Here is a 23,836-nt window from a genome sequence, read left to right as displayed (position 1 = left end):
TTCTTTCTTTCTTTCTTTCTTTCTTTCTTTCTTTCCTTCTTTCCTTCTTTTCTTTCTTTTTTTCCGGACCAGGGATGAAACCCGGGAGCTCATACAGGAAAAGGAAGGCAGGTGCTCTCCCCCTGAGCCTCATCCTAGCCCTCCCAGGACTGGTTTTAAAACAAAGGATCCTAGTGATACCTTCTCTACCCCACTTGACAAATGATAGTTGGAAATGATCACTCTGGATAGTAGAACTGTGTACTGAAAATAGGTAAAGGAACAAATAGTATAACCTCTCAGTATCTGTATTGCAAACCATAATGCCCAAAAGGAGGAGGAGAGAGAGGAGGGGGGAGAGAGAGGATGAGAGAGAGAGAGAGAGAGAGAGAGAGAGAGAGAGAGAGAGAGAAGGAAAGCATCTGCCATAGAGGCAGGCTTGGCAGGAGGAACGCTGAGGACATTGATGGTGGGCAATGTACACTGGTGAAGAGATGGGGGTTGGAACACTGACCATGAACAGCTTTGTAACTCTGTATCTCATGGTGATTCAATTCTTTTTTTTTTTTTTATCTCCCTTAACAAAAAAGATCCTTGGGGTCAGAGCCCTAGTGTATAGCAGGTAGGGCGTTTGCCTTACATGCAGCCAACCCATCCTGTATGGTTCCCCCGAGCACCTCCAGGAGTAATTCCTAAGCGCAGAGCCAGGAATAACCCCTAAGCATTGTCTGGTGTGGGCCCACCAGAAAAATTTTTTTGAATAATAAAATAGAATCCTTAGCACAGCACGTAGGAAGCATGTGCATGTGGCCAGCCTGGGTTCAACCCCCCAGCACCTCCATATGTTCTTCTGAGTACCACCAAGAGTGATCCCTGAGCACAGAGCTAGGAGTTAACCCCCGAGCACTGCTGGATGTGGCCCCCAAATTAAATACTAACGATAATAATAATAATAATAATCAAAGAAGTCTCTTCCTACAACCTATCCTGCCAAATGATCTAGATCAATAACATTGCAGTTTGGTAGACGTGGTGACAGGCAAGAGCTTCCAGCCTGGCTGGGAGATGGCCCCGTGGCTCCGGGACCTGGCTTCTTGGAGTGTAGCCAGGGGGCCCCTTCCCAGTGCCGCTCCCCTCATGCTCCCCAGACCCACACTCCATTTTCTGTGCAATCTGGTTGCAGTCCTTGCCAGTATGGAGTGCTCATACTTGTGCTCATCAGAAATGGTACTCCTGAAACAGTGCTCTCACCTCCATTAGTGGACTTGATCACTAGTGGTCACATCCTGCTGTTGCAGAGCTCACACACTCCTCATACTCTACAGGTAGCCAGAAATTGCTTGTAGCCACAGCAGAGATAGCTAACACAAACAGAAGAGCTTCTAGGACCATTCTTGGCTCCACCATGCTCCAGGATGAGCTTGCAGTCGGGCCCCTGAGCACCTCCCAGAAGAATCACGGTCTGTAGGTATCCCTCAGTCAATATTTTAGATTTTACAGACTATGCGGTTTGGGTTTTTCTAGTTTTTTTGGGCTGAGAGGCCACACCTGGCAATGCTTAGGGGTTAAATTACTCTTGACTCTGCACTCAGGAATCACTTCTAGCAGTGCTCAGAAGACCATATGGGATGTCAGGAATCGAACCCGGGTCTGCCGCATCTAAGACCATCACCTTACCCACTGTGCTTCCCCTCCAGCCCCCGGACTGTAGGGCTTAACCCAGCTTCTTAGCTCTGCCACTGCAACACTAAAGGAGGCACAGGTCATCCAGAAACAAGTGAGCCTGCTCGTGTGCTTAGAAAACTTTATTTACAAAACCAGCAGCCCCATGTGGCCTTGGAATCAGCCCCCTGCTCTAGGCTCGGCTAAAAACAAGAGCAATTACTGTCGGAGTTACAGATGCAGCAGAAAAGGTGTTTCTGAGGAAGGACAGTGAAAGAGAGCCCACATGTTTACAGACGGGAGCTGTTATCTGTGACTGCCAGGCAAGTAGTCTTTGGAGTTGGAGACATGCTGATGCCTCAAACCCATGTAAACCCATGCAAACGGGATCCTGGCCCCCTGCAGATGGGAACTGATGGAAGGGCTGGCAGCCAGAGGACTTAGCACCAGAGAGACATCTGTGTCCAGAGGTACAGCCAGGGGACAGCGCGACAATCTCTACAAATACCTACAATGTTGGTTCCCAAAGAGGAACTAGTGGTGATGGGCCTAGGCAGCAAGCAGAGGAAACACACACACACACACACACACACACACACACACACGCATACATACAGACACAGACACACAGAGACACTCAGAGACAGACACACACACACACACAGGCAAACAGACACACACACAAACACACACACACACACACATCCTCTCATTGCGGGAACATTCAGGCTGAATCAGGAATTTGGGTTCTGGCTCTGCCCAAAACTCTGGCATTGTGACTTAGGCTATCATATAGCCTTTGTCAGCTGGTGCTTATCTGGAAAATAAGGTATTTCAACCTAACTATCTGCAAAGGCGCTATCAGTGGGTTAGCCCGGGGGCAGAAGCCAGAGAAAACAGAACAATGCAAAGAATTGTTATGTGGACACCGGAGAACAGGTCACAGAAACAGTCCGTTAGAGTCACAGGCCAGAAACAAGGGTCACAGGTCCTGGGCATGGGAGGCATGAAACTGAGGAAGGAGGGGTACTGAACAGTCTCCAGGGATGGTGGCCCTGATGCTGACCTCAGCCAACCAAAATCTCTTCTGCTGAGAACTGTGAGAGGCTGATGGGAAATAAGTCTTCGTGTGTGTGTGTGTGTGTGTGAGTGTGTGTGTGTGTGTGTGTGTGTGTGAGAGAGAGAGAGAGAGAGAGAGAGACTGTGTCTCTGTATGTGACTGCATGAGCATGACTCTGTGTGAGTGTGTTTGTGTCTGTGTGTGCTTGTGTGTGAAGTGCAGCTGTGTGTATAAATATGTGTGAATGTGACTGTGTCTGTGTGTGGAGTCAGCTGTGTGACTATATGTGTGTCTTTGTGTATATGCAGAATGCAGCTATGTGTGTATGTGTGCAGTGCAGCTATGTGTAACTGTGTAGATTGTGGCTGTGTGTGTGTGACTGAGTGTGTCTGTGTGTGTGGAGTGTGACTGTGTGTATGGAATGTGGCTCTATGGGTGAGACTATGTGTCTATGTGTGTGTGTAGTGTGTATGTGTCTGTGTGTGGAGTGTGGCTGTATGGATAAGATAGTGTGTGTGTGTGGGGGGGGTGGTTGTGGTTGTGTCTTGACTATTCATGTCTTCCTGAGTGAGTAGGTATCCCTTGTCATCTTCACCTCCTCCATAACGATGAACGGTTCAGCCTCTTTTCTAGAGCATCGTGGGCAGGCCCCTAGTACTGTGAGTGTGGGAAGGAGCCCTGAAAGGCACGAAAGGTCCCGGGGAAGATGCTCTGAAGCCTGGAGCTGTGAGTTCTTGTTTCATCCTATTTTACTTTACCTTTTCTTTGGGGGCCACACCTGGCAGTGCTCAAGGGTTCCTCCTGGCTCTGCACTCAGGGATCCCTCCTGGCGGTGCTCAGGGACCATACAGGGTGCCGGGCATCAAATCCAGGTTGGCCATATGCAAGCCACATGCTATCCTCACTCTAAGTCACTCCAGCCTGCCAGTTCTCATTTGAGCAGCGCCGCAGAATGTGAGGCAAAAGTGACCGAAGGCCCAGCCTCGCAGAGCTGGATAGTCATGCCCAGGAAACCTGCAGGCGCCTTAGATGGTGCTCCAAGTGGCTTCTCCAGAGAGCAGCAACTCGTCCAGATATGAGCACCTTGTCCGAGTCAGACCAGACGGTGCCCAGAGCCCGCCGGGAGGGATCCTCGATCACAGAGCCAGGATCACTGAACCTTGAGCACTGCCGGTGTGACCCCAAAACAAACAAGCAAAATTTCAATGCATGATAGGAAATTCAGACAGCCCGGGAAATATATGGGACCTCAATAGTAACTGTGAAAATATAAAAGTATACCTCCCTGAGTCACCAGCTGGTAGTCCTCAGACCTAGGGACCCAGAACTTGTGTGCACAAAGGCTGAAGTCCAGTTCCTCGCCCTACAGGACTCCTGAGCTGCACTGGGAGTGACCCTGGTGGCCCCCAGCTCCTCAAGGCCCGAGCGTTGAGCCAAATGGCCTGGTGAACCCAGATCTACCAGAGCACGCCCCTTGCTCCCTGAGCAGAATTTTAGAACCCTGTCCACCTTTGCCACGTCCACATTGCCAAACCGCAGAGACCTGAGTTGCACCGGCCTCACTGTGTGCACCTTCGTGGGACAGCAGGGCCGAGGCACATGCTCTGAGCATGGAGGGCCTGGGTTCGATTCCCAGTCCTACTTGGTCCCCATGACTGGAAGGGATGCTGGAGCACCCAGCCAGGAGTCACTCTTCCGACACCTCCAGATGTGGCTCCCTCCAAAACAACAACCACAAAAAAAGTTAATCCCCAAAGCCAAGTTGTCAAAGAATACACACAGCGGAAGTCAGGGTGGTTCCAGTTGCTTTTAGAAAAGACTCACATTGTCGGCGGCTATGTACAGGGAGGGACCCCGGAGAGAGAAGGATGGGGAGGCATCCTCACAGCAGATGGCGAGAGAGCAAAGGGGGCTCACAGAGCAGGGGAGGCTGAGGTCCCTGGTAATACTCGTTTTCTGAGCCTGAGTAGTGGCTCTCAGTGTCCTGACAGGGTGCTTCCGGGAAAAGGATCATTTCCTAGGCACCCTCGAGTTCAGGAAAGAACGATCCTCAGCATCTTCGCCTGAGCCAGGCCTCCTGCGGTCACAGGCTGGTGCTGTTTGTGTGGTCAACTCCGGCTTCCTTGGCCATCGAGTAGAAGAGCCCGGGGTTCTGCAGCAGTTCTTCCGGGCTGCCAAACTCCACGATCTGCCCTTTGTCCAGGACCATCACCCTGAAACGAGGCAGAAAGAGGAGGCTCAGGGTTGGAGCGATACACAGCGGGTAGGGCGTTTGCCTTGCACGCGGCCAACTCGAGTTCGATTCCCAGCATCCCATATGGTCTCCAGAGCACTGCCAGGAGTAATTCCTGAGTGCAGAGCCAGGACTAACCCCTGTGCATTGCTGGGTGTGACCCAAAAAGAAGAAAGAAAGAAAGAAAGAAAGAAAGAAAGAAAGAAAGAAAGAAAGAAAGATGAGGCTCAGTGAGCAGCATCTCAAAGCTGGGGCTGGAGCCCCACAGAAGGCATGAGCCTCCATGGAGCAGCCCCGAGGAAGCACCTAGAATGTTGGGATGGATGAGACCAGTCGGGGTGAGGTCATAGTGCACGTACACAAACCCAGGAAGGGATGACGGCAAATGAGGCCTGAATGTTCAGGTCACAGAGACCAGCAACAGAAGACTCCAGCTGTCAGGGCCTGGGGTGGGGTCCAAGGTAGAAACACCCCCCCTCCCTTTCTTGCAGGCAGGCACAAGGCTGCCATTCAGCCCACACCTCTGCCGGGGCCCGCTCATGGGAAGTGAGCGCCATGGGGAAGTGAGTGCTCTCTGGCACCCCACAACTGAGTGCGGTGACCCCCGATCATCACAGCTTTGACTCTAGGGTGTGGGGGCAGGGAGCAGGTAGCAGAACAGGGAGTGGAATGAGTCCACTCACATAAGCTCCTCTTCCTTTCTTCTTTGGGGGCCACTCCCTAGGGTACTCAGGGCTTCCTCCTGGCTCTGTGCTCGGGGATCACTCCCAACAGTGATCAGGGGTCCTAGGCAGTGTCTGGACCAGCCGTGCGCAAGGCAAGGCCCTTAACCCCCTGTATTGGCTCTCCAGCCTCGCCAAGGGGATGGGACTCAGTGGTGGAGGTCGCACTTTACAGACTCGAGTCCCAGGCCTCCACTCCTAACAGCACACGCATGTAAAAGGGAATCAGGATGGGCCATTTCAAAGGGCTCACCCTCAGGCTAGAGCATTTGGACAGAGAGTAGGGTGTGTGGCATGTGGCTGACCTGGGGTTCAATCCCCGGCATCTCATATGGTCCCCTGAGCCCAGCAGGAGTGATTCCTGAATGCAGAGCCAGGAGTGAGACTTGAGCACTGCTGCTGAGTGTGCCGCCCCCCCCCCCCCCCCCCAACTAACAGAGCTTCCCCTTGGTCGGAATATCAAAGGGAGGCGTGTTCTCCCTGCAGGATGGCTGATGTCAGCCCCATGTCAATGTCTGTCTCAGGTGGAAGGAGCAGGCAGTGCTGGACTTGGCACAGACTGGGTCCACGCTCTCCTCCCTGTATCCCCTGGCCCCTCCAGACAATGCCCCGGCCCCACTGGCTGCCCTGTGCACAGAGCTGCAGATGTCATTTCCACGGGGACGCGGGTGCAGGTCACTTTAAGTGTCTTTATCATTGGGAGGCTGGGAAAGTCTGGGCTGTGTCCCCACCCCCACCCGAGAAGCTGCTATTGGCAAAGGGCTCCCGTGTCCACCCCGCTGGCCCACCTGTCGCTGTCCATGATGGTGTGCAGCCGGTGGGCGATGGTGAGCACTGTGCAGTGGGCAAACTCGCTCCGGATGGTGGCCTGAATGAGGTGGTCCGTCTCGAGATCCACCGCCGCCGTGGCCTCATCCATGATCAGGATCTTGGATTTCCGCAGCAGAGCCCTGGCCAGGCACAGCAGCTGCCTCTGCCCGATGCTGCAGCCAAGGCAAGGGTGCGGGCATGAGTTCCCGGGAGCAAGACTCACCCGGGGAGGCTTCCCTGTCCACGTTTCAGGGCAGATTCCCCCACCCCCCGCTACCAAACACACACACCCAGACATTGGGATGGGTGTGAGGTTGAAATCACTCACCATGCTGCCAATCACAATACTTCAAAAATTATTTTAAAAACACCACCCAGAATATCTTTGTCTCTTCCGTGAGCTAACGTGGTTATCCTGGGCAAGGTTGGCCAAGCATTCCCAATTCGCTCAAAGACCCCCACAGGTATTTCATTTGAAAGTTTGTGTTTCCAAACTCAGTGTCTCTTGAGCATGACATCTTTGTAACTGTATCTCACAGTGATTCAAATTTAAAAAAAAAGTGATGTGGAGTTCATGCCCAATTCAATCAGCATAATCAATGGCTATTTAGCAGTACTCCTACGCTAAAAAAAAAAAAAAAACCCTCCATGTCATTCTCAGAAGGGTTTCCCCCAGGTAACATCTGATAAGTCCACTCCATGGGGATTTCCACATTTGCGTGGGGTGGGAAGCAAAGCTAGAGCAGAGAGCGGCCTTGATCGGCGGTTCAAGTGATATTCTAGTTCATCAATTCCCCACCCGGAGCAGGCACAAGCTCGATTCAGCATGTCTGACCTGACCCAGCACCCTAGGGAGCTGCCACCGCCCCAGAAAGTCTCTGAGCGGTCTCATTATTAGAATGTGCAATTCGAGTCTAATTATTTGTTCAAGGCTGTCTTCCCTGGGGCCAATGCAGCTCCCTAATGAAGGTGATGTCTGGGTGGGAGAGGCAATCTAAGGGGGAACCTGAATCTGCTTGTAAAATGCAAAGCAAATTGCTTTAATTTGCTAAAAGCCCTAACAATGGCTGGACCTCGTTTTAAGACAACGAGGCTCTGGGAAATGATGTGGAGAAGAGAGGCGGGCATCCACTCACTGCTCTTCCCTGCGGTGGCCATCAGGGAGCTTATTAAATAAGAGATGGCCAGCCCCAAGCCCTGAGACTCTGCAAGAACACTTCTGCAGGAGAGGCAATGGCACAGGGAATAAAGCCTGGGGTGTGTTCCAAACCGAGAGAGCAGAGACATCAAGCAGAGAGCCTCTCCCCCCCACCCCACCCCCTACACCCATTCGCTCCCGCTGCTGCCTGGTGCAGGACTTTTCACAGGACCAGTCTGGGGCCAGATTTCAGTGCTGACTCTCCCCTCTACTGCGCTCCCCCTCTCTGATCACTACCCCCCCCAGCACAGAGCCCTCACTATCCACAGCCCCAAACCTGATCTGAGATCAAAGCAGTGGCAATGCTCTTCCGAGGTCCCCCAGAGAGAAGGGAGTTGTGATAGAGGGACCACTAAGTCAATGATGGTTGGAGGGATCAGGATGGGAGATGTGTGCTGAAAGTAGACGAAGGACCAAGCATGATGGCCTCTCAGTATCTGTACTGCAAACCATAATGCCCCAAAGCAGAGAGAGAGAGAGAGAGAGAGAGAGAGAGAGAGAGTATGGGGAAATTGTCTGCCATAGAGGCAGGAGAAGGGATAGGGTTGGCAAGAGGGATCCTGGAGACATTGGTGTTGGGAAATGTGCACTGGTGGAGGGATGGGTGTTGGAACATTGTACGACTGAAACTCAATCATGAAAGCTTTGTAACTGTATCTTATGGTAATTCAATTAAAAATTATTTTTAAAAAAAAAGTGTTCCAGAAAGGACTGAGGCAGAAAGTGGAGCTTTGGTTCTTATTTTGGTTGGTTTTTGGTTGGGGGGGGGGGAGGTTGGGGCACCCAGGTTGCACCCAGGGCATACTCCTGGCTGTGCTTGGAGCATCATATGTGGTGCTGGGGATTGAACCAGGCTGTGAGCAAAGCAAGCACCTTAACCCCTGTACCATCTCTCCAGCCCATGGTTCTGGTTCTTACAAAGCAGAAGCACCAAGACCCCACCTCAGCCTGCCCAAGTGTCCGGCCCATGCGACCTGCCTCATCCTCAGAGTTGACCCAGGGGAAAATATGGGGGAAATACCAGAAAATATCACAAAATATGGGGAACTTATAAGATCAAGCAACAAACTGGCAAGCCAGGTGCCCAGGAGAGGCTGAAGTGAGAAGCCAGAGATGAGAAAAGCTTTTGAAATCAAGTAGCAGAGCTCTGAGGTGGTAGTATGCAAGGGTGGGGTCAGGGTGGGCACTGCTCAGGGTGCTGTATGCCCCCCACCCCCATCAGCACTGCTCCGAACACCTGGGGATCTTTAGCACCCTCATCACCTGGTCACCACTGTCACTCTCTGAGGGGTCCAGGATCAGCTCCCCAAGTCCCAGAATGCCAATGTTTGGGCCCCGAGCAATAGGACAGTGGATAGAGCCTTGCGCGCGGCCGGCCCAAGTTCGATCCCCGGCATCCCATGAGGGTCCCCTGAGCACTGCCAGGAGTGATTCCTGAGTGCAGAGCCAGGAGCGCTGAGCATTGCGGGATGTGCCAAACAACAACAACAACAACAACAACAACAACAACAACAACAACAACAACAGCAACAACCAAACCGAGTAAGACCCTAGTGCAGCTGTGCAGAGCAGCCCATAGGGCAAGTCTGGGGCTCCCCTGGGTCCTCGCAGTTCCTCTTGCCCCCTGCAGAGGGCGCCCGCCTGCCCAGCACAGGAAGGGGGAGTCTCCCTTGCCGCCCCCCAAACCCACCCCCATCCTCACCCAAATGGGTGAGAATGAAACATCACCTCAGGTTGTCGCCGGCCTCTGTCACTTCGTGGGACAACCCCAGCGGTAGGCCAGACACAAAGGTTTTGAGGTGGGCCAGCTCCAAGGCCTTCCACAGCTCCTCATCCGAGTAGTGGTTGAAAGGGTCGAGATTCATCCTCAGGCTCCCAGAGAACAGGACGGGGTCCTGAAGGCCCAGAGACCAGGGAAGGATGGGTGCAACGTCAGGGTGGGGACCCGCGTTGGCCAGGAGGGTGTGGGGGGAGGGGGTGAGGAGGAGAGGGAGGGGTGGGGTAGTCGGTCTGAGGTCCTCGGCAAGTTTCCCCCACTGAAGACTGGGTCCCGGGGTTCCTTCCTCCCGAGAGAGCACAGCGCAGAGAAAACTCTCTGGCTGTTTGCTTGTGTGGGTTTTTTAAAAACTCATTTATGGACCGACCTGGGTTCAACTCCACCCCTTTTGGAGAGCTCAGCAAGCTACCTAGAGTATCTCACCCGCACGGCAAAGCCTGGCAAGCTTCCCATGACATATTCAATATGCCAAACACAGTAACAACAAATCTCACAATAGAGACATTACTGGGCCCGCTTGAGCAAATTGATGAACACCAGGAGAACAGTGAAGTGACAAAGGATTTCTAAATGTTCCATCTCTAAAGGATATCAGAGAGAGACCAGGGAGATGGTGCAAAGGGCTGAGCTCACACTTTGCTTGCAGGAACCCTGGGTTCCGTCCCTGGCACTGCAGGGACCCCCCACTCTCCTCCCAAAGCACCCTGGGAACCTCACATCCAAATAAAAAAGGAGCATAGGAAGAATGAGTCTCCCAGCGTGTGTTCTAGAAGCATCTGGGCAGACCGGGAAGGATGGGGGATGCTTTTGAAGAGACTGGAGTAAAGAGTACATGGGACTCAGGCAAACCCAGACATCCCCAACGGCTCTCACCTGGGATGCCCCGAGCAGAGAGGCTCTGTGAGGATCTATGCCTGCCTGACCAGAGGGAAACCAGCGTCCTTCAGGCCAGTCCTGACTCAGAAACCTCCAGAGTGAGCACTCTGGCACTGTTTCCTGCTGATGCACTAAACTTTCCGCTGGTTGGCAGAAGCTGGCAGCGAATTTCCCCTCCTGTCTTTTAACCGCCGCAAATGGCGAGCATAAAGCTTAATGGTTTCAAGCTTCAGCTGCAAAACGGCTAATGCTGTTTGCAAGGGTCTGGAGACCGGCTCTTAGAAGTGAGAGCTGGCCAGCGGCTGTTTGACTTCTGTAGTGTTGCTGCCACCTGCTGGCTATATATGGGCAGTGACGGCCGTGGGGTGGGGTGGATTCTGAGGTCTAGGAAAACCACGTTTATACATACCTGGGAGGAAGCAGAGACCACACTGGCCACTGAGCTGGCACCAAGCTGGTGATGTACACTGTGCCCACTGTGTGGGACAGCAGGTGCCAGAGCTCACCTGAGGGATGATGGTCAGCTTCTCCCGGAGGTCGTGGAGCCCGATGGACGCAATGTCCAGCCCATCGATGGTGATCTGGCCACCCGCAGCCTCTAGGATTCTGAAGAGGCAGTTGGTCAGGGAGGACTTTCCTGCTCCTGTCCTGCCCACCACACCAATCTGCAAACAGAGTTTCTCTGTCGGTTAGTTCACCAGGTAGATTGGGGGGCGGGTTGGGGTGGGGAGACTCAGACACAGCCCCCCTCCTTTGCTGGTTCGTTCCAGGTGAATTGGGGGAGGTGGGGCTCTGATTCAGACTGGGGCATCTGTAATCAGGGACCAGCAGGCTGGCGGGAATGTTCATCTCTAGTCCCTGATAACAGGTGCAGAGAGGGGATGTCTGGCTCCTTTATCTCTGAGATGCTAAACTGTCTTGGGCTCCTGTCGAAATACAAGGTTCGTCCCAGACTCCCGAAAACTGCTGTTTGCGGAGCATGTGATGGCAGCCAGCAGCAGCTAATGAGGCTGTAACTATTAATGGACATTAGAGGGTTTTATTGGGGTTTTTGTTTTGTTTTGTTTGGTGGGGGAGACACCCAGCGATGCTCAGGAGTTACTTCTGTTTTTGCACTCAGAAATCACTCCTGGCAGTCCTTGTGGGGAACATATGGGATGCCAGGGATCAAACCTGGCTAGGACCCCATGCAAGGCTAATGCCCTACCCATGAACTATCTCTCCAGTCCAAGTTTTTTTTTTAACCTGGTTTAGAAGAATGGCAAAGGGAAGAAATGGTCTGACTATCAGCTTAGAGTCAGACCCCACCCCCAACTTCAGACCCCCAGTTGGCCTTGGAGGAAGAGAAGTTTGGGGTGCCCCAAAGAAGCAGACAGCATGGGGGGGTGAGAGGAATACTGGGATCATCGGTGGTGGAGATGGAGGGATGGGTACTCGAGCATTGTATGACTGAAACACAAGCACGAAAGTTTGTAAGTATGTAACTGCACATCACGGTGATTCACTAATAAAAAACACTGTCACTGTCCTCCTGTTGTTCATCGATTTGCTTGAATGGGCCCAATAACGTCTCCATTTTGAGACTTGTTGTGTTTGGCATATTGAATATGCCAATATATATTCATATATATATTGAATACCAAGCCTTGCCAAGCCTTGCCATGCGAGAAAGATACTCTTGGTAGCTTGCCGGGCTCTCCGAGAGGGGCGGAGGAATCGAACCCGGCTCGCCGGGCTGGCTGCGCACAAGGCAAATGCCCTACTGCTGTGCTATTGCTCCAAGCAGACAGTATCTATTCCACGTTGCTGTCCTCAGCAGTTCCAGCCCGGCCTGCTGCTCCCCGATTTCTTCCCTGACTCTTGCTCCTCAGCAGGGGGACCCTGGTGGGCTGGCGGAAAGCCCCAACCCGCTGGCAGCCTTCTTCCACTCCACCTACCTTCTCTGTGCTCTTGATGTCACATGTGATCCCCTTCAGCACCAAATCCAGCTCAGGCCTGTACCGTACTTGGTAGTTGTTGAAGCGAATCTCCCCTTTGCTGGGCCAGCCCCCTGGGGGCTTTTTCTCTGTCACCCAAGGAGCCTGGTCGGGGCAGGAAAAGGCACAATTCATGGAGGGGACCTTCCCAGCAGCCCCCACGGGACTCGGGTCCCTGAACAAGAAGGGACAGTAGTGCCCCAGCCCTAACCTCACATGTGCTTCTGCATAGAACACACTGTAGCACTGTCCTCCTGTTGTACATCGATTTGCTCGAGTGGGCACCAGTAACATCTCACAACAAATTGTGAGACTTGTTGTTACTGTTTTTGGCATATCAGATACGTCACAAGTAGCTTGCCAGGCTTTGCCAAACAGGCGAGGTACTCTCGGTAGCTTGCTGGGCTCTCTAAACTAGATTTAAACCGGCCCCTATCACTGGTGGCTTGCACATGGATGTCTCACGGATGGTGTGTACCATGGGTGGCTCATACTGTTTACATTGTAATCATATCAACATAATAAAATCATATAATAAACTAACTTAATCACTCAGTCAATAATTGCCAGCAAAAGTAGTCACCGAAATGGTTATTTTTGCCCGAATTCCCGATGACACTTTAGTTGGATGCTGTCCCCGAGACAGAGGGCTGTTGTTGACGTTGCCAGATGACAAGAAACACAGCTTGCAGTTTGAACATGTCTTTTTTTTCTTTTTCTTTTTTGCTTTTTGGGTCACACCCAGCTATGCACAGAGATTACTCCTGGCTCATGCACTCAGGAATTACTCCTGGCGGTGCTCAGGACACCATGTGGGATGTTGGGAATCGAACCCGGGTTGGCTGCGTGCAAGGCAAACGCCCTACCCCCTGTGCTATCAACCCAGCAACTGGACATATCTTAAAGAAGCCTTATCCTCAGAGTTTCCCTGTGGCCCTCCAGAAAGAAGCCGCCATCTAACTGGGTGGGTTCCAAGACCCGGCGACCTCCACCCCCAACCCACTTCTTATTCCAGGCTTCAGGAAAGTAGGCTAAGAGGCATGGAAGTGGATCTTTTTGCTTCCACAAGAAATCATTAGACACGCTGATGGTCTGCGCCCTCCCCCTGGTCCTGATGATCCTCCTTACCTCGCTTGGCACTTGTATGTACTCATTGATTCTCTCCACGGCTACAATGTTGGTCTCCACCTCTGAGGTCATCCTCACTAGCCAGTTCAGGGTTTGAGTGATCTGCAGCGGGACCAGAAGGTAGAAGGTCACCTGGGACTCAGACTCCAGCTGTGCCAGGGAAACCACAATCCCCGAGGCCGGGGGTGTGGGGCATAGAGCAGAGGGATGGCGCTTGTACACGGGTGACCTGGGTTTGGATTCTGAGCTCCACATAGGGTCCCCTGAGCCCCACCCAGAGAGACAGATAAGCTCTGAATCATACCTCCAGGTGTGACCCAAAATCAAACCCAAACCAAACGAACAAACAAAAAATACAGTTCAGTGTTGGACACAGACCCAGCCATGCTCTGAGAGAGAAAGAAAAAGTGGAAACGGCTTGTGGTCTCCCTGGGGAGGAGGGGAGAGCCGTGCGTCAAAGGTTGGAGGAGTGTAATGCTCCTTGGGGGACAGCGTGGACAGTATTGGGAGCTTGGGGTGGCCGTGGGCTGATCTGGGGAGATACACAGCTGGGCTCTAGGCTGTGAGCTGTGCTCCCTGGGGCAGGGGGCAGGGGGCAGGATGGTACAAACGTGGAACGTCCAAGAAAAGACACGGGAAGGGAGACACTCCCTGCAACTCCCCTGATGAATAACAGCTTGCCCCAGAACCCCACCCTCAAGGCGGGACTCACATGCGGACCCTCGTTCTCTTTTACTCCCCGGAGCCCGTGTCTGTCATCCAAAGGCCCATTTTGCCACCAATAAGAGGGTCATAGGGATCTGGGCCTGGCCAGAGTCTGGGATTCTGTGGGCTACTCAGAGGCAAGTTTCTTCTAGCCAAAGCCATGGATGTGAGGGAACAGAATCGTGGGGACAAGGAGAAGCCTCTTGGAGTTTGCTGAATTGTATTGTACTAGATGATTCAAATAACTTGTTCTCCAACTCTCGACCCTTCTCTCCCAGGTCGGTAGGCGGAGGAAAGGGGGCGGGGTGTGAAAGTTCACGAGGCACCCAGAGACCTGGGTGAGGGACAGTGCTGTGGGTAGCTGGTCTCAGCTACTCAGTTCCCACTGAAGACAGAGCTAAAGAGCCCGTGGAAGTGGCCATGTGCTTACTGCAGTGCCCGCCATTCTGCTAGGTGCTGGAAAATGTCTAGCCTGTACCCCTAGTTGACTGGAGGTTTCTTCTCACTGTTCTTATAAGAGTTAACTCTAAATAAAATAACATGAGACTGACATCCAAGGACAGTAGAGACAAGGGCCAGGAATATTTCCATGGTTGGAAGCATGTTTCATGAGCTGGGGGGGAAGGCAGCTGGAATAGAGAAGGGATCACTAAGTCAATGATGGTTGGAGGAATCGTTCGGGATGGGAGATGTGTGCTGAAAGTAGAAGAAGAACCAAACATGATGGCCTCTCAGTATTTGTACTGCAAACCATAATGTCCAAAAGTAGAGAGAGAGCATGGGGGAAAGTGTCTGCCACAGAGGCAAAGGGAGGGTTGGGATGGGGGGTTGGGTATTGGTGGTGGAGAATGTGCACTGGTGAAGGGATGGGGGTTTGATCATTGTATGACTGAAACTCAAACATGAAAGCTTTGTAACTGTAGTTCACAGTGATTCAATTTTTAAAAAGTTAACTCCAATTATTCTGTGATTTAAGAAACACAGTGATGTTGTTTAGAGGCCTTTCTGGTTCATGCCAAGTCATATTATGAAAAGACAACTTTTTTTTTAATGCAGTGCCAGGGACCCCTGGACTCATGCATGCCAGGCAACTGCAAGGCTGAGCTTCATTCCTGCCCCCTGGGGAAAAAAACTCTGAATTCTTAATCTCCTGACTGACTCATCAAGCAATGGGTCAAAGAGCTGGAAAACAATCACACTGAAGCATACAAAATCACTTTGGTGGGGAGCGGGAGGAGGGCCCCCACACTGTGCTCAAGAATCAGAGGGCTGTTCCAACCATGCCGGGAGGCAGGGCCCAATGTTTGGTGCTCAGCTAGGCGTTATCCAGAGCTCAGCAGTGCCTAGGGCTGCCAGTGCTTACCCCATCAGTGCAAGGGGAGAGGCAGGAGGTGCAGGACTCAAACTCAGGACATCATGTATGCCAAATATGTGCTCTAGCCTTTTGAGCTATATCCTGAGCCCTAAAATTTCTTAATTAATTTTCTCCCTCCTTCCTTCAGTCCCTTCTTCCATCCTTCCTTCCTTCCTTTTCTTTGGGAGGGTTAGGGATTTGGGCCCACTCATGACAGGCTTGGGGGGACCATATTGGGCGCCAGAGATCAAACTCAAGTACCTGCTCTACTACCACTCCTTCCTTCCTTCCTTCCTTCCTTCCTTCCTTCCTTCCTTCCTTCTTTCCTTCCTTCCTTCCTTCCCACCTTCCTGCCTTTCTTCCAATTTTTTGGTTTGTTTTTTGGGGCACATCCAATGATTCTCAGGGACTCTTCTTGGCTCTGTGCTCAGAAGTAACCCATGGGGGTGCTTGAGGGACCACAAGCAAAGCAAGTGCCTTATCTCTCTGTCCCTGAAATTGCTTTCTTAACTACTCAGGGCAACATCATTTATGTTCATTTCTCCAGATGACACGGTTTCTACTTAGAAAGGTAAGGAGGATGCCCAGGGGACACAACGAATGAGAGAGCCCATGTGGACTTTGTTCTGCCCCAGTCCACCTGGGTCCAGAAAGGAAGGAAGGACAGGGACTGGGACTTCCTGGTGTCACCTAGACACAGTGGCATGGCAGTGCATTGATCTACCCTGCCCAGCTGTGGTACTCACGTTGAGGGCGTTGGACAGAACGAAGCCCACGGTGTCCCCACTCAGTGTTTCTCTGTAGATCACCATCAGCAAGGATGCAAAGAAGACGATCAAGTTCCCAACCAGCTCCAGACGGACTGCGAGCCATCTGGAAAGCAGGAGACCAGAGACAGCTCACTCCCTCTACCCCCCTCACTGAACCCACACCTGGCACCACAAGACACCCCAGAGGGCTAAGTGGGAGGGTGTGATCTCAGGATACACCTCAACTTGGCTCTATCACATGTTCCTTGGGTCCTTCTATCTGAATTTTAGATGCAAATTACTTACTTTGTTTTGGGGGTACACTAACCAGTACTAGGACCTACTCTCAACACAAAACTTGGGGGTCCATGGTGCTGAGATAGAACTGGAGGCTCCCACTTGCAAAGCACACACCCAGCCTTTTGAGTCATCTATTTCCTCAGCCCCAAAAGTTAATTCCTCTTTAGGGCTACGCCTGGCTATGCCCAAGGGTTGGTTTTGGTGTGATGCTCAGGGGTTATTCCTGGAAGTACTCAGGGGATCAGGCAGTGCCAGGGACCAAATTCAGGGCTCCCTCCTGCCAAATCAGACTCCAGCCCTTTGAGCCCTCCACCCTGACTCAGAAATCAGATTATTTTTTAAAGTCAAAGTTATTTTACAAATTGTCTTAGATTACACTAAAAATCACAAATGCAATTACATTACATTTTGAAAACACTAGATGCATTTGCAAGAGAACCTTGTGATTCAAAGTCTCCCCCATTTACCAAACCAAAAGAATCATCTGAAAAACTGAAAACTCTTAGAAATCAGAAATTCATGCAAAATCTTCCTGAACTCTTCCCCAAGAAACTCTGGATTAGGGTGTAGGAATCAGAAATAGGGGTGTAGGGGTTCAGAAAAGTGCATCTTAATAAATATTCCATGCAGGAGTCAGAGAGAGAGAGAGAGAGAGAGAGAGAGAGAGAGAGAGCTCGCCTCATGATGCTCGCCTTGTATGAAGTTGAGCCCAGATGGATCCCCGGGACCATCCGGAGCACCACCGGGAGTGACCCTGTGCACAAGGGTGGGGGTAAGCCCTGAGCATGGCTGGGTGTTGCCTCCCACTCATGTCATTGGTTTAGAGCAGATAGGGAGAAAGAGTCTGTCTGCGAGAGCGGGTGGCAGGAAGGAAGTCGGTGGCATCCTTCTGCTTTTGCGCAATGGAGAGGAAGCTGGGGCAGGTCTGAGAGGGGCCACCACATGCAGGGGGTCGGTGCTAAAACGGGTGCACCCACATGCAGAGACTTAATGTTCAAAACTGACTCCACCAGGGTCAGAGATGAGGCCCAAGTAGTAGGCATGCGCTCTGCATGCATGAGGCCCTGGACTTGGTCCCTAGTCCCCAGACAGCTTCGCAGTGGCCTCCCCAGTGAAGAGAAGGACCTTGTTGAATGAGATGCACCTGCCATGCTGCCATGTGTACCAACAAGTGATGCTTGTTCCACCACGGGGTGGGGCAGGGGAGGGCCAGGAAGAGGATTCACCTAGAGGCCTGGTTCCTTCTTGGAAAAGCTCAGAAATAAAAGTAACTTTCCAACCAAATTCCCGACCCTCCATGTTCCAAGTCACAAGAAGCAGCTTTCATCCACCCTTGAGCCCTTCGCTTCATGTGGAGGCCACGGCCTACAGAAGGCCTCACTGTGCCCTGGACATCCCACTCCTTGCCAGGGTCTATGAAGAGAGGAGGAAAGGAGAATGCTCCCCCTTCTCTGCGGGGGTTAGGGGGGAGGAAGACCCCATGTCTGCACCCAGCTCACTCTCCTCAACTCTCTTCTTTCTCCCCGAGTGAGGGTGCCCTGCCTGGGCACAACACAGGAGATAGATAGTGTCCCATCCTCCCTGTTCCTATCCCTAGTCTGGGCTACCAATGCTCAGCGATGTGGCTTCACTTCCATCCTAAACACAGGAGAACCTGTGTTTCAGCCACTGCAGATGCAGGAAGAAACCAGGAGATGGTCCACCGACAGGCGAAGGTGGTTCCCCCCCCCCGCCCCCGACACCCCTATTGAGGCCAGGGACACAAGCCCTGCTCTATTGGTCACTCTGGTGAGTTCTGTTCACTCCCATGTGTCCACACGCTCCCGAAGCGAATGCCCACTGGGCAGGTCCCCAGGCATGCCTTTGAGGCCACCTCCTAGTGTGTGTAGGGGAGGACTCACCTGTTGGAGATGATCCAGGAGAAGACGCATTTCTGGTTGGTGTCGATCCCCCTCTCATTGTGCTGCAGGAACCGCTGCTGGTGCTCAAAGGCCCGGATCACAGCCAGCCCCGACACTGTCTCGCTGAAGTGGGAGTAGATGGGGGACCTGGTGACTGAGTCCAGGCGTCTCAGCTGGCGGGAGGTCGTCACGTAGATGATCTGGACCCCAAATAGGAAAGAGCAAGTGGGTCACTCAATCCTATGGCATGGGCTGGCCATCTCCCCTCCAGGTCCCTCTGCCCCCGGCTGGACACAGCTCTCATCTGAGACGACCGTTGTCTGTGGCCCACTGCCAACACACAAAGCCATGAGAGGGGCACAGAAAAGGCGTCAAGGTTGGCATTTCCAAACCACATTTTGAGATTTTTTTTCCAACTAGCTCATTTTTGTTTTTCCAACTAACCCATATTCACCTCAAGAATGTGCCTAGAAGCTCAGATGGAGAAGGGAGCACCAAATAAAGGGTGTTTGGAGGATCCTCCCAGCAGGGGAGATGCATGTTGAAAATAGGCTACGGACTGAACATGGTTGCCACTCAATGCCTCTTTTGCAGACCACAACACCCAAAAGGAGAGAGAGAACAAAAGGGAATGCCCTGCCGCAGAGGCAGGGTGGGATGGGGGGGATGGGTGTGGGAGGGATACTGGGATCCATGGTGGTGGAAAATGGGCACTGGTGGAGGGATGGGTATTTGATCATTGTATAATCAAAACCCAAGCACAAAAATTTGTAAATCTAGAACTGTAAATCTAGAACATGTGGTACCTCTTGGTGTTTCACTAATAAAAATTAAAAAAAAAAAGAATGTGCCTAGAAAACCACAGTGCCCAAAAGGAGGGAGGGAGAGAGAGAGAGAGAGAGACAGACAGACAGACAGACAGACAGAGACAGACAGACAGAGACAGCGACAGAGAGAGACAGAGAGACAGAAACAGAGACAGAGACAGACAGAGACAGAGAGACAGAGAGATAGAGAGAGGAAAAGCGCCTGCCATAGAGGCAGGCAGGGGGTGGGGGGTTGGGGGGTGATGGGAAGGAACTGGGATCACTGGTGCTGGGAAATGGACACTTGTGAAGGGATAGGTACTGGAATACTGCATGACTGAAACCTAACCATAAATAGCTTTGCAAAACAAATAATAATTAATTAATTATTTTTTAAAAATGTACCTAGATCCGCCCATGCAGTCTGTGCAGGGTTAGAGAACTGATCTCCAGAGGCAGCTGAATGCAGGGAGCGCCCACAAGAGGGAAGGTGGAGGCGTCATGAAAGGGCGAGAGGGAGCGGAGCTGAGGCTGCTGTTCGGGCAGTGCCCTGACCCTGCCCGTGTGTGAGGCAGAGAGCCTGGAGGCCAAGGGATGTTGAGGGGAGGATGTCTGAGAGGCAAAACCAAAGGCGAGAGAGGGTGCAGGTGTCCCCTGGACGGGCAGACTGAGGGCCAAGGCTGGTGGGATGGATGGGTTAGTGGTGCTGCTGAGCTCATTGAGCAGCTGTGGCAACCGGGGTTGAGCTGGGAACTCTCAGCGTGACCCCAGGAAGTCTCCTCAACTAAGCTTGCTTGCCTTGGCCTTTTTTTTTGGTTTGTCAGGAACTATGGACAGACAGTTACCATGCAAGGGGACAGACATTGCCCATAAGACAAACCCTCAGAACAGAGAGAGCTGAGGCCATGGGCAGGGGAGTGAGGGACCTCAGGACACTGGTGGAAGGATAGTGGCTTTATGGTGGCAGGTGTGTTGTGACAGCATTACAAATAGGAAACAATGGTATTCCTGCTGTTAGAAACCCCAATAAAGAAGATGATCTTTAAAAGGTGAGAAAGAGACAGAGAGACAAAGAGACAGAGACAGAGAGAACACTCTTGGGGCCACACTGGGTTTAACCCTCAGTATTGCCTGGTCCCCTGAGCAGGAGTAGCCCTCAAGCATCATCAGGTGTGGCCTCCAAACCAAATATAGGTATTTAAAAAATAAATAGAAAAGTTTTAAAAAAATACCCAAAGGCGGTAACATGACACGTGCCATAACCATGCCACTAGACCGCATGCCAGGCTGTTTCACTCAGGGCACCCCGGGGGGGGGGGGCGGGTGAGACCCCTCTTTGCCCCAAGGGACCCAGCTTCGGGAGCCAAAAACCTCCAAAACCCAGCTGTTGCCATGCTCACGGCCACTCTCCACATGCTTGGGCCGAGTATCACCCACAAGTGAATCTATTCCTGGATACTTCAAACCACACACACTAACTATACTCCAATATTACCACACCATATTTGATAGGGTTCAAAGTAAGAGGCAACCAATCTTAGAGGGAAATATACATTTTTTAAACACACACACACACATATGCACACAGTCTCAACCTTTAACATGTTAGTGATCTCTTATAAAAGGGCTTTATGGCTCCTAGGTGAAATACAACAACCTCCACACTCTTTCCTCTAGGGATACTTTTTTGTAGCATTTTCAGAGATTTTTCATAACAAACAATACAAAATATATTACTTTGGTTCTGCTTAGGAGCAGGGATTGGGGTTTGGGATGGAAACATCTGAAATATGGTGGTGGGAAGGTGTTATGGTAGAGGGATTGTCATTTGAATATTAAGTGTGATGAAATATTGTGAACTACTCTACAAAATAAAAAAATTAAAAAATAGAAATAAAAAGGTGATAGTTACAAAAAAAATAAAGTAGGAGGCAACCAATCTTAGAGGGGATTTTTTTAAAACATATATATGTAAAAAAGTTTTTTACTCCATATGGAGAAATCGAACCTGGTGGCTGCATGCAAGACAAGCACCAGGCCCTCTACATTACCTCCCTGGCCCATCAATGAGCTGATTCCCAAGCCCAGGGAAGAGCCGTGCAGCCAGGGTGTGGCTCCTCTCACAGCAGTGAGCGGCAATCACTAGGGACAGAGAATAGTCTTACAGAGCTTCGAGACTCTTTCAGAGCCACCCTCTGAGCAGCATTAGAACCACAAGTAACTCCGTCCCACTCTGCTTCTGGGGGGACAGAGGAGAGCAGGCGAGTCTCCCGGCTGTCATCCACAAACCAGCTGGGGTTGTACTTCAGCATTAGACGTGCCACCTGGCTCCCTGGTCTAGCGATACATGTCAAAACAGAAACGATGCTAGAGAGGAACAGGGTCATCGGGACTGAACGAAGGGAAAGAAGGAACCCAGAGCTCTTATGCAGACAGAGGGAGGGAGCTGTGCCCAAGCCTACCTGAATAAACACATAAATGATGCCCAGAGGAATGATGACGATGACAAAGGTTGGTGCCGCCAAGCAGATCATGACCAGGGTACTGATGATGCCCAGGAAGCACAAGATCCAGCTGCGCAGGGACGTCGGGAGGACATCGTCCAGGGTGGTAATGTCCTGGGAAGGCAGAATCAGGAGAGGGTGATCAATGAACTCTTACGGCGCTTGGCATCTCAGCGGGCCAGGGTGTGGTCCTTGGATTCGAGGGGGGTGGTTGGGGGGGGGAGCGCTCACACATCCTTTTAATTGAGGTGCTTATTGGGGATCAAACACTTTCATGCAATGCTTTGGCCCAGGTGCCTGCGTTGCCACGATCACAGATAGCAGAGCAGCTGCATCATGTTTGTTGGGTGAAGCAGCACCAAGGATCCACCTCAGCCTCCTTTGTGAGATGGAGATAGCCTCACCACTGAGCTATCCCCAGGCCCCTGGATGGGCTCATTCCAAAAGCATCAAAGAGGCAGGCCAAGGAAAGGGTTAACTCTGCGCTCCCTCTGTCTTAGGTCAAAGCTGTGAGTATACTTGTAGTGATGTTCCTTTCTCTTTTGTGTGTGTGGGGGGGGGGGGAGGGAGGAATCCACACCCTTTGGTTACTCCTGGTTCTGTACTCAGGGATCACCCCTGGTGGGTTTGGGGGACCATACATATGGCCAGGAATCAAACCTTGGTCAGCCATGTGTTACGCAAGTGCCTAACTTGAACACTGCACTATCTCTCTGGTCCCCCTTTCACCCTTTGTTCTCATAAAACACTATTACATATGTCCTAAGTATTGGTTTTTATCACGTTCTAACAACATAACAACATTCTTTGTTTCCTTGCCTCTTGCCTTCACTCGATGGTGAGCGTCTAAGGGCCTGTGTATCCCCAGGACCCCAGGGATCCCCCAGAGGGTATTCAAGACACATTTTCCTCCTGAGCAGACAAAAATACTGACTTTACACTCCAAGGTGTGCAGGAAGATCCTTAACATACAAACCCAACATCTGACATCCCTCAGTTACTTACTCCAGCAAACCTGTTCACAATCCGACCTATGGGTGTTGTGTCAAAAAAACTCATGGGTGCACGCAGGATATTGTTCAGCAGTTGCTTGTGAAGAGAGTTGGATGCATAGATAGTGCCATGGGCACACAATAAATTTGCCAAGAGCACAAACAGGCCTAGGAATTGAAGCAGTTTCATGAGTGTCATGCACAGGTTCCAGAAGACAGGGTCAACTTTTCCCCTGACCCCCAGACTAAGGGCATAGTCCAAACATCCAAGCAGCCTGGTATTGTGAAAACAGCCTAAGACACAAGCTATTGTGTAAGCTAATATTAGCACAGTGAGAGAGAACTGGCAGCTTCTGTCACCAGACATACCTTGTGTTACTCCTAGAGCTCCATAGACGCCAACCCTCAGGTCCCTCTGAGAGGCTGGGTAGTTGGTGCTATTGTAGATTTTAGAGTCTCCCGTCCAAGCACTGAGCCAGAGGTTGGATCCAATGAAAGCCACAGAGTTTAATACATAGGAGAAGATGATGAAGAATATGAAGCCCCCTCCAATGGCTTGGAGGTATTTCAGGTAGTTGATAAATTTCACCTGCAAAGTCCCACCTCTATGTTAGTAGAATTCCTATGGGTTTGGGGAAGGGAGTGCTTATAATACCAATCACCAGAGGGCATAGGAACCCACTGGAAATGTGGTTAGCAAGGAGCCAAATTTGGTAGCTTGTGGTTATTTCTGCACTGGGTTGGGAGAACACTGCTGAGATCCAAAGCAGGGGAATTGACTGTCAGGTTATGGATGGGTGTTTAGCTGTGATGAACGGGGAAGAAGAGGAAACTGGATGGGACAGATTTTGCAGTTTTAAGTGTTAGTCATTTGAATTATGGCGGGGAAACTGATATAGTCACGTTCTCTGGACCTTATATTTGCACCATCAAGCAGGGCATCAGAATGGATTCCAACAGTCATGAGATACAGTGTGAGAACCATTCCCAAAGAGATCATTCTCTGTGGAAGCACAATTTGGTCGGAAGTCCAGAGCTGAGATCAATATTGCGAGGACAAGGGGGAAGATTTGCCAGGCCCAGGAGGAGCACCCTCCTGTGTCT

At 51.5% G+C, this 23,836-nt stretch overlaps 1 protein-coding gene across 1 annotated transcript in view; it reads right to left on the bottom strand.

Moving 5' to 3' along the window:
• Positions 1 to 4,494: 4,494 nt before the first annotated feature.
• ABCC2 (ATP binding cassette subfamily C member 2) overlaps positions 4,495 to 23,836 on the bottom strand; it is a 68,005-nt gene continuing 48,663 nt past the window's right edge. The window contains exons 22-32 of the mRNA XM_056120461.1: positions 23,102 to 23,321; positions 22,746 to 22,900; positions 21,699 to 21,854; positions 18,431 to 18,630; positions 16,227 to 16,353; positions 13,422 to 13,523; positions 12,255 to 12,398; positions 10,824 to 10,982; positions 9,393 to 9,559; positions 6,445 to 6,639; positions 4,495 to 4,914 (exon numbers count right to left, since the gene is read on the bottom strand). Coding sequence (XP_055976436.1) covers positions 4,785 to 4,914; positions 6,445 to 6,639; positions 9,393 to 9,559; positions 10,824 to 10,982; positions 12,255 to 12,398; positions 13,422 to 13,523; positions 16,227 to 16,353; positions 18,431 to 18,630; positions 21,699 to 21,854; positions 22,746 to 22,900; positions 23,102 to 23,321 — 1,755 coding nt within the window. The 3' untranslated portion in view covers positions 4,495 to 4,784. The remainder of the gene's footprint in view (positions 4,915 to 6,444; positions 6,640 to 9,392; positions 9,560 to 10,823; positions 10,983 to 12,254; positions 12,399 to 13,421; positions 13,524 to 16,226; positions 16,354 to 18,430; positions 18,631 to 21,698; positions 21,855 to 22,745; positions 22,901 to 23,101; positions 23,322 to 23,836) is intronic.

The sequence above is a fragment of the Sorex fumeus genome, unplaced genomic scaffold (genome assembly GCF_029834395.1).
Source record: "Sorex fumeus unplaced genomic scaffold, SorFum_2.1 ptg000043l, whole genome shotgun sequence".
Classification (NCBI taxonomy): domain Eukaryota; kingdom Metazoa; phylum Chordata; class Mammalia; order Eulipotyphla; family Soricidae; genus Sorex; species Sorex fumeus.
The sequence above is the reverse complement of the archived record's forward strand: the minus strand, read 5'-3'. Positions and strand labels throughout refer to the sequence as shown.